Source organism: Pelobates fuscus, chromosome 6, assembly GCF_036172605.1.
Source record: "Pelobates fuscus isolate aPelFus1 chromosome 6, aPelFus1.pri, whole genome shotgun sequence".
NCBI classification, from domain to species: domain Eukaryota; kingdom Metazoa; phylum Chordata; class Amphibia; order Anura; family Pelobatidae; genus Pelobates; species Pelobates fuscus.
Genome location: NC_086322.1, coordinates 292,033,991 through 292,050,191, shown reverse-complemented (window position 1 = coordinate 292,050,191; position 16,201 = coordinate 292,033,991). Strand labels below are relative to the sequence as shown.

At 45.7% G+C, this 16,201-nt stretch overlaps 1 protein-coding gene across 2 annotated transcripts in view; it reads left to right on the top strand.

Moving 5' to 3' along the window:
- LOC134615069 (nuclear receptor coactivator 3-like) overlaps positions 1 to 16,201 on the top strand; it is a 102,373-nt gene that overhangs the window by 70,230 nt on the left and 15,942 nt on the right. Inside the window, exons 1-9 of one of the 2 annotated variants that reach the window (XM_063459443.1) lie at positions 4,746 to 4,844; positions 9,148 to 9,252; positions 11,865 to 12,037; positions 13,483 to 13,583; positions 14,433 to 14,607; positions 14,724 to 14,909; positions 15,010 to 15,111; positions 15,356 to 15,496; positions 15,756 to 15,903. In XM_063459443.1, coding sequence (XP_063315513.1) covers positions 9,164 to 9,252; positions 11,865 to 12,037; positions 13,483 to 13,583; positions 14,433 to 14,607; positions 14,724 to 14,909; positions 15,010 to 15,111; positions 15,356 to 15,496; positions 15,756 to 15,903 — 1,115 coding nt within the window. In that variant the 5' untranslated portion in view covers positions 4,746 to 4,844; positions 9,148 to 9,163. Of the gene's footprint in view, positions 1 to 4,745; positions 4,845 to 9,147; positions 9,253 to 11,864; positions 12,038 to 13,482; positions 13,584 to 14,432; positions 14,608 to 14,723; positions 14,910 to 15,009; positions 15,112 to 15,355; positions 15,497 to 15,755; positions 15,904 to 16,201 lie in introns of those variants that run through there. The other variant, XM_063459442.1, reaches the window with a different exon arrangement.

Here is a 16,201-nt window from a genome sequence, read left to right as displayed (position 1 = left end):
GAGGGAGAGTGGCAGGGAGGCAGTGTGAGCGAGGAGGGAGAGTGGCAGGGAGGCAGTGTGAGCGAGGAGGGAGAGTGGCAGGGAGGCAGTGTGAGCGAGGAGGGAGAGTGGCAGGGAGGCAGTGTGAGCGAGGAGGGAGAGTGGCAGGGAGGCAGTGTGAGCGAGGAGGGAGAGTGGCAGGGAGGCAGTGTGAGCGAGGAGGGAGAGTGGCAGGGAGGCAGTGTGAGCGAGGAGGGAGAGTGGCAGGGAGGCAGTGTGAGCGAGGAGGGAGAGTGGCAGGGAGGCAGTGTGAGCGAGGAGGGAGAGTGGCAGGGAGGCAGTGTGAGCGAGGAGGGAGAGTGGCAGGGAGGCAGTGTGAGCGAGGAGGGAGAGTGGCAGGGAGGCAGTGTGAGCGAGGAGGGAGAGTGGCAGGGAGGCAGTGTGAGCGAGGAGGGAGAGTGGCAGGGAGGCAGTGTGAGCGAGGAGGGAGAGTGGCAGGGAGGCAGTGTGAGCGAGGAGGGAGAGTGGCAGGGAGGCAGTGTGAGCGAGGAGGGAGAGTGGCAGGGAGGCAGTGTGAGCGAGGAGGGAGAGTGGCAGGGAGGCAGTGTGAGCGAGGAGGGAGAGTGGCAGGGAGGCAGTGTGAGCGAGGAGGGAGAGTGGCAGGGAGGCAGTGTGAGCGAGGAGGGAGAGTGGCAGGGAGGCAGTGTGAGCGAGGAGGGAGAGTGGCAGGGAGGCAGTGTGAGCGAGGAGGGAGAGTGGCAGGGAGGCAGTGTGAGCGAGGAGGGAGAGTGGCAGGGAGGCAGTGTGAGCGAGGAGGGAGAGTGGCAGGGAGGCAGTGTGAGCGAGGAGGGAGAGTGGCAGGGAGGCAGTGTGAGCGAGGAGGGAGAGTGGCAGGGAGGCAGTGTGAGCGAGGAGGGAGAGTGGCAGGGAGGCAGTGTGAGCGAGGAGGGAGAGTGGCAGGGAGGCAGTGTGAGCGAGGAGGGAGAGTGGCAGGGAGGCAGTGTGAGCGAGGAGGGAGAGTGGCAGGGAGGCAGTGTGAGCGAGGAGGGAGAGTGGCAGGGAGGCAGTGTGAGCGAGGAGGGAGAGTGGCAGGGAGGCAGTGTGAGCGAGGAGGGAGAGTGGCAGGGAGGCAGTGTGAGCGAGGAGGGAGAGTGGCAGGGAGGCAGTGTGAGCGAGGAGGGAGAGTGGCAGGGAGGCAGTGTGAGCGAGGAGGGAGAGTGGCAGGGAGGCAGTGTGAGCGAGGAGGGAGGGAGGCAGGGAGGCAGTGTGAGCGAGGAGGGAGGGAGGCAGGGAGGCAGTGTGAGCGAGGAGGGAGAGTGGCAGGGAGGCAGTGTGAGCGAGGAGGGAGAGTGGCAGGGAGGCAGTGTGAGCGAGGAGGGAGAGTGGCAGGGAGGCAGTGTGAGCGAGGAGGGAGGGAGGCAGTGGCAGGGAGGCAGTGTGAGCGAGGAGGGAGAGTGGCTGGGGTGAGCGAGGAGGGAGAGTGGCTGGGGTGAGCGAGGAGGGAGAGTGGCAGGGAGGCAGTGTGAGCGAGGAGGGAGAGTGGCAGGGGTGAGCGAGGAGGGAGAGTGGCAGGGGTGAGCGAGGAGGGAGAGTGGCAGGGGTGAGCGAGGAGGGAGAGTGGCAGGGGTGAGCGAGGAGGGAGAGTGGCAGGGGTGAGCGAGGAGGGAGAGTGGCAGGGGTGAGCGAGGAGGGAGAGTGGCAGGGAGGCAGTGTGAGCGAGGAGGGAGGGAGGCAGTGTGGGCAGGGAGGCGGGGTGAGCGAGGAGGGAGAGTGGCGGGGTGAGCGAGGAGGGAGAGTGGCGGGGTGAGCGAGGAGGGAGAGTGGCGGGGTGAGCGAGGAGGGAGAGTGGCGGGGTGAGCGAGGAGGGAGAGTGGCGGGGTGAGCGAGGAGGGAGAGTGGCGGGGTGAGCGAGGAGGGAGAGTGGCGGGGTGAGCGAGGAGGGAGAGTGGCGGGGTGAGCGAGGAGGGAGAGTGGCGGGGTGAGCGAGGAGGGAGAGTGGCGGGGTGAGCGAGGAGGGAGAGTGGCGGGGTGAGCGAGGAGGGAGAGTGGCGGGGTGAGCGAGGAGGGAGAGTGGCGGGGTGAGCGAGGAGGGAGAGTGGCGGGGTGAGCGAGGAGGGAGAGTGGCGGGGTGAGCGAGGAGGGAGAGTGGCGGGGTGAGCGAGGAGGGAGAGTGGCGGGGTGAGCGAGGAGGGAGAGTGGCGGGGTGAGCGAGGAGGGAGAGTGGCGGGAGAGTGGCGGGGAGGCAGTGTGAGCGAGGAGGGAGAGTGGCGGGGAGGCAGTGTGAGCGAGGAGGGAGAGTGGCGGGGTGAGCGAGGAGGGAGAGTGGCGGGGAGGCAGTGTGAGCGAGGAGGGAGAGTGGCGGGGAGGCAGTGTGAGCGAGGAGGGAGAGTGGCGGGGAGGCAGTGTGAGCGAGGAGGGAGAGTGGCGGGGAGGCAGTGTGAGCGAGGAGGGAGAGTGGCGGGGAGGCAGTGTGAGCGAGGAGGGAGAGTGGCGGGGAGGCAGTGTGAGCGAGGAGGGAGAGTGGCGGGGAGGCAGTGTGAGCGAGGAGGGAGAGTGGCGGGGAGGCAGTGTGGCAGGGAGGCAGTGTGGGCAGGGAGGCAGTGTGGGCAGGGAGGCAGTGTGGGCAGGGAGGCAGTGTGGGCAGGGAGGCAGTGTGGGCAGGGAGGCAGTGTGGGCAGGGAGGCAGTGTGGGCAGGGAGGCAGTGTGGGCAGGGAGGCAGTGTGGGCAGGGAGGCAGTGTGGGCAGGGAGGCAGTGTGGGCAGGGAGGCAGTGTGGGCAGGGAGGCAGTGTGGGCAGGGAGGCAGTGTGGGCAGGGAGGCAGTGTGGGCAGGGAGGCAGTGTGGGCAGGGAGGCAGTGTGGGCAGGGAGGCAGTGTGGGCAGGGAGGCAGTGTGGGCAGGGAGGCAGTGTGGGCAGGGAGGCAGTGTGGGCAGGGAGGCAGTGTGGGCAGGGAGGCAGTGTGGGCAGGGAGGCAGTGTGGGCAGGGAGGCAGTGTGGGCAGGGAGGCAGTGTGGGCAGGGAGGCAGTGTGAGCGAGGAGGGAGAGTGTCGGGGTGAGCGAGGAGGGAGAGTGGCGGGGTGAGCGAGGAGGGAGGTTGGCGAGGAGGCAGGGTGAGCGAGCAGGGGGGGAGGTTGGCGGGGAGGCAGGGTGAGCGAGCAGGGGGGGAGGTTGGCGGGGAGGCAGGGGGGAGGTTGGCGGGGAGGCAGGGGGTGAGCGAGCAGGGGGGGAGGTTGGCATTGGCAGGGCATCATTGTGTGCTTCGGGGGAGACTGGCAGGGCGGCAGTGAGAGTAGTTTGGTATATTTGTGATAAAACCAGTGTTGTGTAAGAGCGGTTCAGAGGCCGGGAAATTGATTCTATTTTGTACTATGATGTTTAGCTCTAAACCATCACCACCACCACCACCACCACCACCACCATTATTATTATTATTATTATTATTATTATTATTATTATTATTATTATTATTATTATTATTATTATTATTATTATTATTATTATTATTATTATTATTATTATTATTATTATTATTATTATTATTATTATTATTATTATTATTATTATTATTATTATTATTATTATTATTATTATTATTATTATTATTATTATTATTTTTTTTAAAATATACTTGTCAGACACACCTCATGAACTTTACCTGCTCAGAATCACATGGAACACCCCAAGCAAAAGGGAGAAGTCTTTTAAAAGTGCTATCTGTGCCAAGTTTCACCTCCCCACGTGTACGGGGAAATCATCCCAAATAACGATTAGCCTTTGTTTACACTGGTGTGCCGTGCAATCAGATACAGTCCACTTAAAGTAAACCTGTCACATAAAACGTTTCTACGTTAATCAGTTTCTTACAAAAATTATAAAAATATCTTGCACTGCACACATATTTCTTTTGAAAATTATGGTGCAAGGAGGACATGGAACCGATAAAGCCCCTTTCCATTTTACTCCCATCATCCCCTTAAAAAAATTAAAAAAATGTTTAGGATTTCACAGCCCACAACTTGGAATGGTTTTGGCTCACTTAGCCAGTCACATATCGGACTGATCACAGACTAGATCCATAGCGCCGGCATGTTCATTTTTTCACTAGAGATGCAGCAAATCCAGACAATTGTTGCGCCTTCGTTGAGCTTCGTCAACTAATTGTAGCCGAGCATGGAGTGGTTGTTTTTTTTTTTTTTCTTTTTTTTTCTTTTCCATTCTTCAAAATCACCCCCTCCCTCTATCCACAGATTTCTACCAATAGATTTAATTTTATTGTATGTTTTTTGTTTGTTTTTCTTTTCTATTACACCTGTTAAAAGGTGTCCTCATTTATTACATCTTGCCTGTTGGACAGCAAGGAAACGAAATGCAATGCTACAGATTACATTTTCTTTTCCTACCCGCCAGCTTCCATCCCTTCCTGGCTGATTTTTGAATGCCGTGATCTAAATCTACGTATTTATTCTTAATCTTGCTCAGGAACTTCTTTAACTTCTGACTCCTGGTAGGAATGACATGATATGTTGACTCCCTCAAGCACATCCTGGATCCGTGTCCCTCTGACTGTGTGTTTTTCTCGCAGGCAGCTCAGACACTACCTAGTAATTGTTTTATTCTGTTTGAGTTGGAATACGGATTTACTGTGCTGGTTTCTATCTCTCTTCTCCCCCCTCCCTGCACCCTCCTGCCCCTCCTTTTATCTTCATAGTAGGCCAAGATTTCATCCTCCTCCTCTGTCATTGTCTCTCGTTTGGCAGCTACCAACACGTATATATGGGAACACAAGCTGCAAATTACTTCCATATTCAGCATTGAGCGATGCAAACATACCGTGTATTTTGGAAGGAAGCACTTGACCCATTTTAGTAGGTCATAAATATATTTTTTTCCCATTTTTAATATTATTTTTTATTATTAGTACTTCATGCTTCATTAATGATTAGAACACATTTGATTATATTGAATTTCTATACCACCTTGAACTGTTAATTTTTGTAGGTTGTTTTCATGTTTGTAGTTTTTCATTTTTTTTTTTCTTTCCTTCCTTGTGTCTTCTTGAACTATTTCACCCTGTCCTACTTTAATGCTGCATTATATTGTGTTGCAAAACTAGGGCAGGTGCATCAAACTGCAATTTCTCCTCCCCCCCCCTCCCCCTCGTCCACAATTGTGCTGGGCTACAAATCCCAGGATTCCCTTCGAGGCTGGTGGAGAATCATGGTTGTTGTCATTGAAAAAACACATATGGAGACTTTGTCCAAGACTACACTTACTTGTTCCACCTATTCTAGTATGAGGTGGACCTGAAAAAATTGTACTGTCCATTTGTGAAGGTCCGACATCTGCTTTCAACAGGTCATTAGCAAAACTCTCATTTTTGTTTTCAAGCACTGTTCCTACTTTTCCGAATAATTATGTAAAATTGGCTGGAATTTTTAAATTAACAGATTTGAAGAAGCTTAAGGAGAAGCTTTTGATGGTCAACAACTGGTCTTGAACTATAAACCACTCAGTCTCCGAACTAAATATGTGTTTGTTCCCCAGAATATCTACATTTGCAAGATTTATTGGAGTGCTTACTATTTTTTCTGGTGCCTCAACTTTCTTAGTTATGTTTTTGGATCTGACCGTGGTTAGCTGTATGAGAAGACAGACGGCAAGATAGAGCATATTTAACATACTAAGCTAAATCTGCCATGTGTTGACGTTTCCCCAGATGTGTACAATTGGCATTTGGGAAGTATTTCCCCTTTTGTAACAATTCCTGAACTGTAGAAGACTGGGTCACAAAAGATAACTCAAAACTAGTCCACAAATATTCGAATCCACTGCTGTAACTGCATTGATCTGTTGACTTGGAGAATTGTGACTAAGGCGCCATTGTCTAATATGAATAAACATTTCCCCTCCAAGTATTGCTTGGAGGGGAAATGTCGTATTGCTTAATTTATAAAATGTATGCCTGCATTTCATCTGTACCCCCTTTCCTCACCCTCGCTCCCCACATCATTTGGGCAGATTCTTCAATAAACATTGCTTTAACAGTATGAACAAAAAGCAGCCATTTTAAATCTTTGACTCATGGGTGACCTTGTAGCAAACTTCACCCTATAAGTGACCTAAAGGAAAATGAGCTTAAGTTCTTTAGGCTTGTAGACAATCTTCAGTGGACATAGGCTTCTTTTATTTGTTACACTGTTTATTTGTCCTATCTTTCTCTTTGTTAGAATGTTTACATTTGTTGATCTTGTTAGTAATTTCTTATTCTTCAATAAAGGATTAGAAGACTGGCTTTATAGAATAGAGTGGGGGGTAGTAGATAAATGTCTTGTCATGGTCACATTGTTATTTTCGAGAACACTTTTTAACTTGTGTTTCTGTGTAGGACATGTGTGTGTGTAAACGTACTCCTACTCTTTTTGACTACCATATTACTCATAGGGATAATACAAAGTTGTTTATAAAGTTTGTCACTGCAAAAGCCTGATACAAGTCGTTTCTGGTATGTGATCCAAAAAGCAAACAGCAGACCGTTCACAATAACACAATGTTCTCCACTTATTTTGGTAAAGTGGCGCCATCTAGTGGCGGTGGATTAACATTTCAACCCGCACACACTTAACTCCTCTGTGCTTTACACTTTGCACAAAATTTAGTTTTTTCTAAAAGGGGGTAAAAAAAATAATAGAATTCTGAAGAACCATTTTACCACTCCACATATGTCCTGACCGTTCACTTGCCCAATTCTAGGTCATCAGAGTTTCCTTTTCAGAGGAAAGTCGATGACCCAAGTGTCTTATTATTATTATTATTATTATTATTATTGCCATTTATATAGCGCCAACAGATTCCGTAGCGCTTTACAATATTATGAGAGGGGGGATTTAACTATAAATAGGGCAATTACAAATAAACTTACAGGAACGATAGGTTGAAGAGGATCCTGCTCAATCGAGCTTACATTCTATAGGAGGTGGGGTGTAAAACACATTAGGACAGGAATTTGCAATTAAATAAGGTGGGCTGCACTTTAGGAGAGGGCAAAAGACAGGTATGTGAGGTAGGGGTTAGTATTGGAGGCCATAAGCTTTCCTAAAGAGATGGGTTTTAAGGCACTTCTTAAAAGATGCAAGACTAGGGGAGAGTCTGATGGCGGTAGGCAGGCTATTCCATAGGAAGGGAGCCGCCCACGAGAAGTCCTGCAAGTGTGAGTTGGCTGTACGGGTGCAGACAACGGACAGGAGGTGGTCACGGGCAGAGCGGAGAGACCGAGAAGGGACATACCTATGGATCTGTGAGGAGATATAAGAGGGGCTAGAGTTGTTCAGTGCTTTATAGGTATGAGTTAGTACCTTGAATTGACTCCTATAGCATACAGGAAGCCAATGTAAGGACTGGCAGAGGGGTGAGGTGTGAGAGAAACGACTAGAGAGGAAAATCAGTCTAGCAGCAGCGTTCATTACAGACTGTAAGGGTGCAGTACGGCTTTTGGGAAGACCAATCAAGAGAGAGTTACAATAATCCATGCGGGAAATTACTAGAGCATGGACAAGCTCCTTGGTAGTATCTGGTGCCAGAAAGGGGCGGATGCGGGCTATGTTTTTAAGATGGAATCTACAGGATTTGGCAACATGCTGGATGTGAGTCTCAAAGGTGAGACCAGAGTCAAGTATGACGCCAAGACAGCGTGCTTGCAAGGATGGACTGATGTTGGTACCACAAACTTGAAGGGAGAGCGAAAGAGGAGGATCGGTATTAGGAGGAGGAAAGACAAGGAGCTCAGTTTTTGAGAGATTGAGTTTCAGAAAGCGGGAGGAGATCCAGTCAGAGATGGAAGAAAGGCAAGCAGTGACACGTTGCAGGACGGCAGGGGAGAGGTCCGGGGAGGAGAGATATAGCTGGGTGTCATCAGCGTGCAGGTGGTAGTGGAATCCAAAAGAGGTAATGCATTTGCCAAGAGAGGCAGTATAAAGAGAAAATAGAAGGGGACCAAGGACAGAGCCTTGGGGGACTCCAACCGAGACAGGACGAGGGGAGGAGGTATCATTAGAAAAAGAGACACTGAATGAGCGTTGGGAGAGATAAGAGGAAAACCACGAGAGGACAGTCACAGAGACCAAGCGATTGAAGAGTTTGAAGAAGGAGAGCATGATCAACGGTGTCAAAGGCCGCTGAGAGGTCAAGAAGAATTAGTATGGAGTAGTGGCCTTTGGAGTTAGCTACGATTAGGTCGTTAGTAACTTTGATAAGGGCAGTCTCTGTAGAGTGGAAAGGGCGGAAGCCAGATTGAAGGGGGTCAAGGAGAGCGTTGGAATTGAAGAAATGAGACACACGGGTAAAGACAAGTCTTTCCAGAAGCTTTGAGGAAAAAGGGAGCAGGTATATGGGACGGTAGTTAGAGGGGGTGGATGGGACGAGGGATGTTTTTTTTAGTATAGGTACTACAGTGGCATGTTTAAGGTCAGCAGGGACGATGCCAGAAGAGAGAGAGCAGTTGAAGATGTGTGTTAAAGAAGGCACGAGACAAGTGGAGAGAGATCTGATAAGGTGAGATGGGACAGGATCGAGTGGGCAAGTGGTGGGGCGAGAGGAGCAAAGAAGAGCAGCCACCTCTTGGTCAGTAGCTGGGGAGAATGTCTGAAGGGTAGGAAAGGCATGGTCTATGTGTGGTTGAGAAACAGAAAGGCAAGGAGGGGAGAATTCTTTCCTTAGCTGTTCAATCTTGTCAGTGAAGTAACATGCAAAGTTATCAGCAGTAAGGTTAGTCTTAAAACCCTGGTCTTCTGTAAAGGTACCAAGGAATGGTGCTGACTACCAAAAACCTAAGTTTCTGCCCTGTTGTCTTGGGACTGTAGTGGCAGTCAGATATATGATCCTTTATATATAATCAGGCTTGGATTGTATGGGTTCCTAAAGTTATTTCCACCAATTAAATGTATAAGGAACGTGATGCTCAGCCGAGTGTTTTAGTGACCCCATGTTAACCAGTCATGAACTGCCATAACCCTTCTTATGCTTTATGTTAAATAGAATATTCTTATTAAATGTACAAATTTGTTGCCTTTCCTCCTGCAGTTAACAAATGGAATTTTCAATCACCAACTTATTTACTCAATTCAATAAAGTAACCCAAATGTAAAATACTGAGTCTCCATTTTTGTTTTTCAGCTGCTGATGTTTGACAATGAGTGGATTAGGGGAGAACTCCTTGGATCCCTTGGCTACTGAATCACGAAAACGCAAGCCCTCTTCATGCGACACTCCTGGGCCTAGGTAAGTAAACCATTGCGCATACTTTGAGTAATACTACATACCTGGAAACTAGTCGGATCCAAGTTTAACAGGTTATCATTTGAAATCTCATCTGGCCCTCTTTCTACTCCTGTTTTATCTTTACTGTTTACCAAAGTTTGTATCCTTTTCTGACTGGAGCGATTTTGCAAAAATTGCTGCACGCTAAGACGGCCTTCTCTGACTTTTGATATCGTGAATTTTGCTTTCTCTTCCACCATCTTGGTTCAGTCTAAGTTGTGTGTTCATCTCCCTCTTATCCTTCTTCTGACTTTGAGTGAGAGACATTGTACTGGGGTACAGGAGAATCTTCTTAACTTCTGTGTTGACACAAGTATGAATGGGCTCTGAATAAATTGATAGCAACTGCTGCCCATGTATCGCCGTGTTCCAATCAGATCTGATGAGAGGAATTATGGCTGAGGGACAGTTATCACATAAATGACTACACTACGGTGTCTTGTGGGATCTTGGTTGGTGGAGCCTCTTATTGATCATAATAACGTAATAACTGCTGTGTACATACAGATTGTGGGTCTACACCTTGGAACAATGTATCTAAATCATGACCAAGCTGATCATTTATGGGGTTTTAAACAGGTTGTGTATAAAGCTGAAAGATTAAAAATCTATAGAACTAAGAAGAAAATGTTTTTTAATATTGGGGAAGTTTGCAAGCCACTAGGGAACCATCTAGACCTATCACATTGTAATCTAATCGCTCTCTTTCTCTGCAATATATAGATTTACTGGTGCACTAAGAAGCAGACATCTACTGGGTGGGGAACAATGATGCTCTAGCCAAAAACCTGTATCATTAAGTTATAATTAAAAAGACCGTTCATGTTGGACCATGCATTAAACTAATATGCAAAAATATGCGATAACATAAAGTCTGTGCAGTCTTGGGTGCATGGGCTAACTCTTTAAGCTCCTTGTAAGACACCTAATGGCTCCTGACTTTGACTCCAACTGTAGATGGCTGCGTATTAGATTGGCCTGTGAGGAGCAATCTCCGCTAAAGCTGACTTGTCGTCCATACGGTTTACAGGTTCCACATTTCTTTGGTTGAAAACTGAATTTATGACTTTTTTGGAAAACCATCTCTCTCCTGCCTAACGGGAAAATGCAAATATATTCATTGTTTGGTTGTTTTACAACCTTTAGCTCTGTTAACCTTCTCCTTCACCCAAACACATTATCGTCCGTTATAGTCACCCAGGAATGCTATCAAGCGCTATCTAAAAATAACAGGAACCTGAAATGAATGTGTGCTTTATTCTATGTTTAACCCCTTAAGGACACATGACATGTGTGACATGTCATAATTCCATTTTATTCCAGAAGTTTGGTCCTTAAGGGGTTAAAGGACACTATAGTCACCAAAATAACATTAGCTGAATGAAGCTTTTTTGGTGCATGGATCGTGCCTCTGGAGTTTCACAGCTCAATACTCTGTCATTTAGGAGTCAAATAACTTGTTTCTATTTATACAATCCTAGCCGCACCTCCCCTGGCTGTATGAAAAGGAGAAGAAAGAAACAATTTTTTTCCCATACACAGCTTGTATGAAAAAAATGGTTTGTTTCTTCAATCAGATGTAACTTACTTACATCTGATTGATGTTTTTATTTCCTGCTCTGTACACTGAACTCCCAATTACATACAAGGGGCTCCTGCTTGGTCTAGAAAGCTATTAAGATAAGAAGATAAGATAAGAAGAGAAGAAATACTAAAATAAACAGAATTTGCAATAAAGGAATTGTAAATGTTAGGTGACTCTTTACAGGAAGTATTTGGGAAAGCTGTGTAAGTCACATGCATGAAGGCGTGCCTAGGGACTGTGTAAACAAAGTGATTCAATTGCTAAATGGCAGAGAATTGAGTAGTGAGACTGCACGGACATGATTTATACACCAAAACGGCTCCATTAAGCTAAAGTTGTTTTCCTGACTATAGTGTCCCTTTAATTGAATTTGAGATTCCACAGTAGGACTACTCAATAGCCTAATGCTTTCTTTCTGGAGATTCCTAAATTCTGTATTCAGGGTATGGAAGTGCTCCCTAGCAGTATCTGTAATTAACGTCACACAAGCACGCATGTAATTAATCACAAAGTTCCTTCCCTCCCTCTGGGTTCCTGGCAGTAATTCATTTATGGATTTAGCTCACGGATTCCATGTATTTGTGGACAAGGCATTTACACCCTGCCTGACAGTTTGCAGAATTCATGTACGCTTCTCAAAATGTGTCAATCTGGCGTCCTTAGGTGACACACAAGGTGACCTATAGAATGACTTGGTGATGCACTTGGGGGGTCTGGGCAATGTTTGTGTCTATTAGTTACAAATGGTACTGGGATACATTACAGGCGTTTTCAGCATCTGATAGACTATCTGAGTTCTTCCTTTTTTTTTTTTTTTTTTTTTCTTCATTTGAGTCTAAAGTCATTCCTAACCATTTCCAGACCAACCACTTCGAATAAGCAAAACAATAAATAGCAGTCGAGACAGAGGCATGTTTTTTTTTTTCTCCCTCCCAGTTTGTGATAAATTGCAAATGCTAAACGCTGTCTTTTTCTCTTTCTCGCCTAGCTTGACCTGCACTGGTGAAAAGAGAAGACGTGAGCAAGAGACAAAATATATCGAGGAGTTGGCTGAGCTGATTTCAGCAAATCTCAGTGACATTGACAATTTCAATGTCAAACCAGACAAATGTGCAATTTTAAAAGAAACCGTCAGACAGATCCGCCAGATTAAAGAACAAGGTACTGTCCTCATTTCTCAGAGAGAATTCACTGTTCCCTTTTTTTGTCTGGAGGCTGATGTGCAAACTAATGAGGTACATTACTCAGCCTCTAAAATAAGAACGCATATATGTAAAAACAGGAGGAGAACCGTTTAAAGAGACCATGCAAAAACTGTGTATCCAATACATTTGGCATTGCTGTACTTTGTTACAGAGTTATTTAAAGGATCTCTAAAAGGACCCAGAAAACGTCATCGCAATAAAGTAGTCTGGGGGCAGCGGCCCTTTACTTTTTTACCCTGCAATTTAATTGCTGTTTCTAGTAGATATGGCAATGCTATGATTTCATGGTTAGCACTTTTTCCTGACAGCCACTAGAGGCGCCACCACATTGAGATCAGAGTCAAACTCTGTTCTCAAACCAGTGCTGCCCCTAGAGCAGCCTTCAATTGGCACGGCGTAACATTTTGCTGCGCACATGTCTGCCAATGAGACGGAATAACCATGGCGAGACCAGAGCACTGCGGGATATAAGGCTTGTTAATTGCGCAATTATCTAAATATTTAGGACACTACAGCTTTAGGAAAATGTGTGTATTCCCAACATCGTGTTCCTTTAATAATAATAATCACATCTGCAAATACCCTTCAGATACTTTGGTCCTGCCAGTTATCTGCCAGAGAAAATGTGCAAGCTTCTATGTGCAGCAGTGCACACATACGTCCTATCGTTATGCTAGCGGTATTCTACCATGCCACAAATGTGTCTCGCATTCTAAAGTAATGCACGGCCATCTCTAGGTATGTAGGGGCACACCTCTGTGTGTGTGTGTGTGTGTGTGTGTATATGTACACCTTGTACAGATTCAGTATACACACCTGCCATGTCTTTCAGTAATTGTCTAGAGAAACATACTAGAAAAACGTTTTTAAATTAGAGGTCCTGCTTTTTTTTTTTATCAGCTGCAAGCCCACCCTCCCTCCCCAAAAACTGCATTTATTTTCTTTGGTAGTGCTCGAGATATCCCATAAATTCCTCCCACTAGGTTGTAGAAACAAAGAAAATTCTCGTAAATAAAAGAGCTTTGTTGCACTTTGCTATTTTATGCTTTACTCTCTGCAGAATAAAAGGATTCACTAAGCATCCAAAACACCTTTGGCGTATTGAAGCAGTTTTTGTGGATAGATCATGCCCCTGCAGTCTCACAGCTCAGTTCTCTGCCATTTAGGAGTTCAATCACTTTTTCTGTTTATGCAGCTCTAGCCACACCTCCCCTGGCTTTGACTCAAACAGCTAGCATGAAAAAAAAAAAAGATTAATTTTCGTTCAGATATGGGAGCACAGTGTGTTTATTTTAGATGTTTGTTTTTTGCCATTGCATACTCCAGCTTTCTTTTAATTTATAAATCCATGTTTTTCTGTCATTTATAGAATAATAATATATTTAAATATTCCCATTGCAGGAAAGTCCTCTTCTAATGATGATGATGTACAGAAGGCTGATGTGTCTTCTACAGGGCAAGGCGTGATTGACAAAGACTCTCTGGGGCCACTCTTGCTACAGGTGAACACCCCTTTGGCAGAGATCTCTTGTTCCCTCTTTTTACTGTCTTTGTCATCTCTCTCTTTCTGTCTATGTCGTTAGCCTTCTCTTCCTCTGCCTGTCTCTGAATATGAAGGTTTGTCCCGTCCCTTCTATCTTTCACTCCCTTTATTTATGGAAATGGTCCGTGCACTTTTATAAAAGCTACAAAAGAAAATCTAACCAAAGATAGACACTTGGATGAGTCGCCCAGAAGCCATTTATATGCTGCATAAAGTTGGTTTTGAGTATTTGTCTATAAATGAAGTTGTTTTGATTTTCTGGTAAACTGCCGAGTGCACCCCCGAGAGCCATTAACCCAAATTAGAAAATAATCCTTTATTGGCACCTGCAGACAGCTGGTCCATAAGCACATCAAGACGGCTAACTCATCTGTGGTATAATGGCAATGAGGAAACCGAATGATACAATACATTTCTGGAAGCTGGTTATATATTTCCTGTGAACGATCCCCTGTCCATTTGAGTGTGATTACTCATTTGAAAGAGTTTAAGCTGTGATTTGAAAGGACAGAGGCCTAAAGACTACCAAGATAAAATGAATTTCAAATATGTGTCCAAAATAGCTGAACGGAAAACCTATAACTATTTTGTCCTAAACTGTTTAATTTACTTTGATTTCCTGTGTGAAAACTCTGCCAGTATTGACGTCCGTAAACAGCAAAATTATGAATGCAATATTCAGGCTAAATAGCAGCGTGACTAAACTGGAGAATGTTTCCAAACCTTATATTTTGGCCTAAATTTAAAAAAAAAAATTTCTTTCAAAAAAGAAAATTAATTTATATAATTTCTTTATTTTCTGGTACAGGCGCTTGATGGCTTTCTGTTTGTTGTAAATCGTGAGGGTAGCATTGTGTTTGTATCGGAAAATGTCACCCAGTATTTGCAGTACAAACAAGAAGATTTGGTTAACACCAGTGTTTACAGTATACTTCATGAAGAGGATCGTAAAGATTTCTTGAAGAACCTTCCTAAGTCTGCTGGTAAGCTCCTGATGCATCGGAATATGAAAATGGAGATCGCGTCCATTTAAGTGCTGTGATGAGACAAAGTTATAGCCTAACTTCATTGTTTACCTGATGTTCTTTCTTCTTAAAAGTTAACGGAGTCCCCTGGTCAAATGAAGCTCCCCGACAGAAGAGCCATACGTTTAACTGTCGGATGTTGGTGAAGATACATGATCACCTTGAAGATGGCAACAGCAACTTGGACAACCGGCAGCGATATGAAACCATGCAGTGCTTTGCACTGTCTCAACCAAGGGCAATGATCGAGGAAGGAGAAGGTAGCAAAAATCACTTAAGGACCTTTTTAATTTTTACCCCCTAAAAAATTAGAGGGTTTTTTTTTTAAATCGTTATCCTTATCCATTTTTCTCTTGATAGATCTTCAATCATGTATGATTTGCGTGGCACGGCGTATAACAACCGTGGAGAGAGTGTTTTCAACCAATCCCGAAAGCTTTATAACAAGGCATGACCTATCAGGTAAGAGTATACGATCTGGAACAAAACTGGTGTGCACACAGTATTACTTGGGAACTACCACTTTGTCTGCACTTTGTCATTATACCTGTGCTGTATTAATCTTTTGGGGGAAATCGTAGGCAAGCCAAAAATATTTTTTGCAGAAATGGTTATTCGTAGTCCAGGGTTAATAAGGGATCAGGTGGCCCTGTATTGCTCTGGATTACAGGGTTTTTATCTGAAAGACCTTGTGTTACTTTAACAGGCAAGGTGGTGAATATCGATGCGAACTCCCTGCGATCTTCCATGAGGCCGGGTTTTGAGGATACAATTCGAAGATGTATTCAGCGCTTCCTGTGTCATAATGATGGCCAGCCTTGGACGTATAAACGGCACTACCAAGAGGGTAAGTTAATACTTTCCTGGAATTTACACGGTGCAGTTATAATCTATTAAATATTACTTGTGCTTGAGACTTGAGACCTTGTGCAGATTTTTTTAACCAGCCAGTTAAGAGGGGGAGCACATTTGCCGTAGCCCGCTGCAAAGTGGTGCTGGCCACATTTTTGGTTTGAAGTAGGTTTCTTTCTAGACCCTTACTATTAACCCCCGAGGGGTGATTGCTCAGCCTTCTAATTACTTTTCTTTTTGGTATTTCCTTCCAGCATATGTGCATGGACACTCGGAGACTCCATTTTACAGGTTCTCCCTTTCAGATGGCACCATGGTGACAGCACAGACAAAAAGCAAACTGTTCCGAAATCCTGTCACAAATGATCCTCATGGATTTGTTTCTACGCATTTCTTACAAAGGTTGGTATCCGTAAATGCAACAAGGGCTTGGTCTCTTGCCTTACTATTAATAACTCTGGTGAGTGGGCCTCCGTATGCTACACTCCTACGGGCATATGGTAACAGAATACGGTGTCTTATTAAACAGGCTGTATTGTAATACAGTAGTTCTAGATAAGGGGCAGACCAGTCTGAGAGCTCATATAGCTGAGGGTTGAGGTTTCCCTGGTTAAGTGTTAGTATACAAACCGTTTACAGCACAGGGCTGTGCAAATTGTGTGTTTCACAGCATATTGTGGTCTTTCCTAGCTGTTTGATA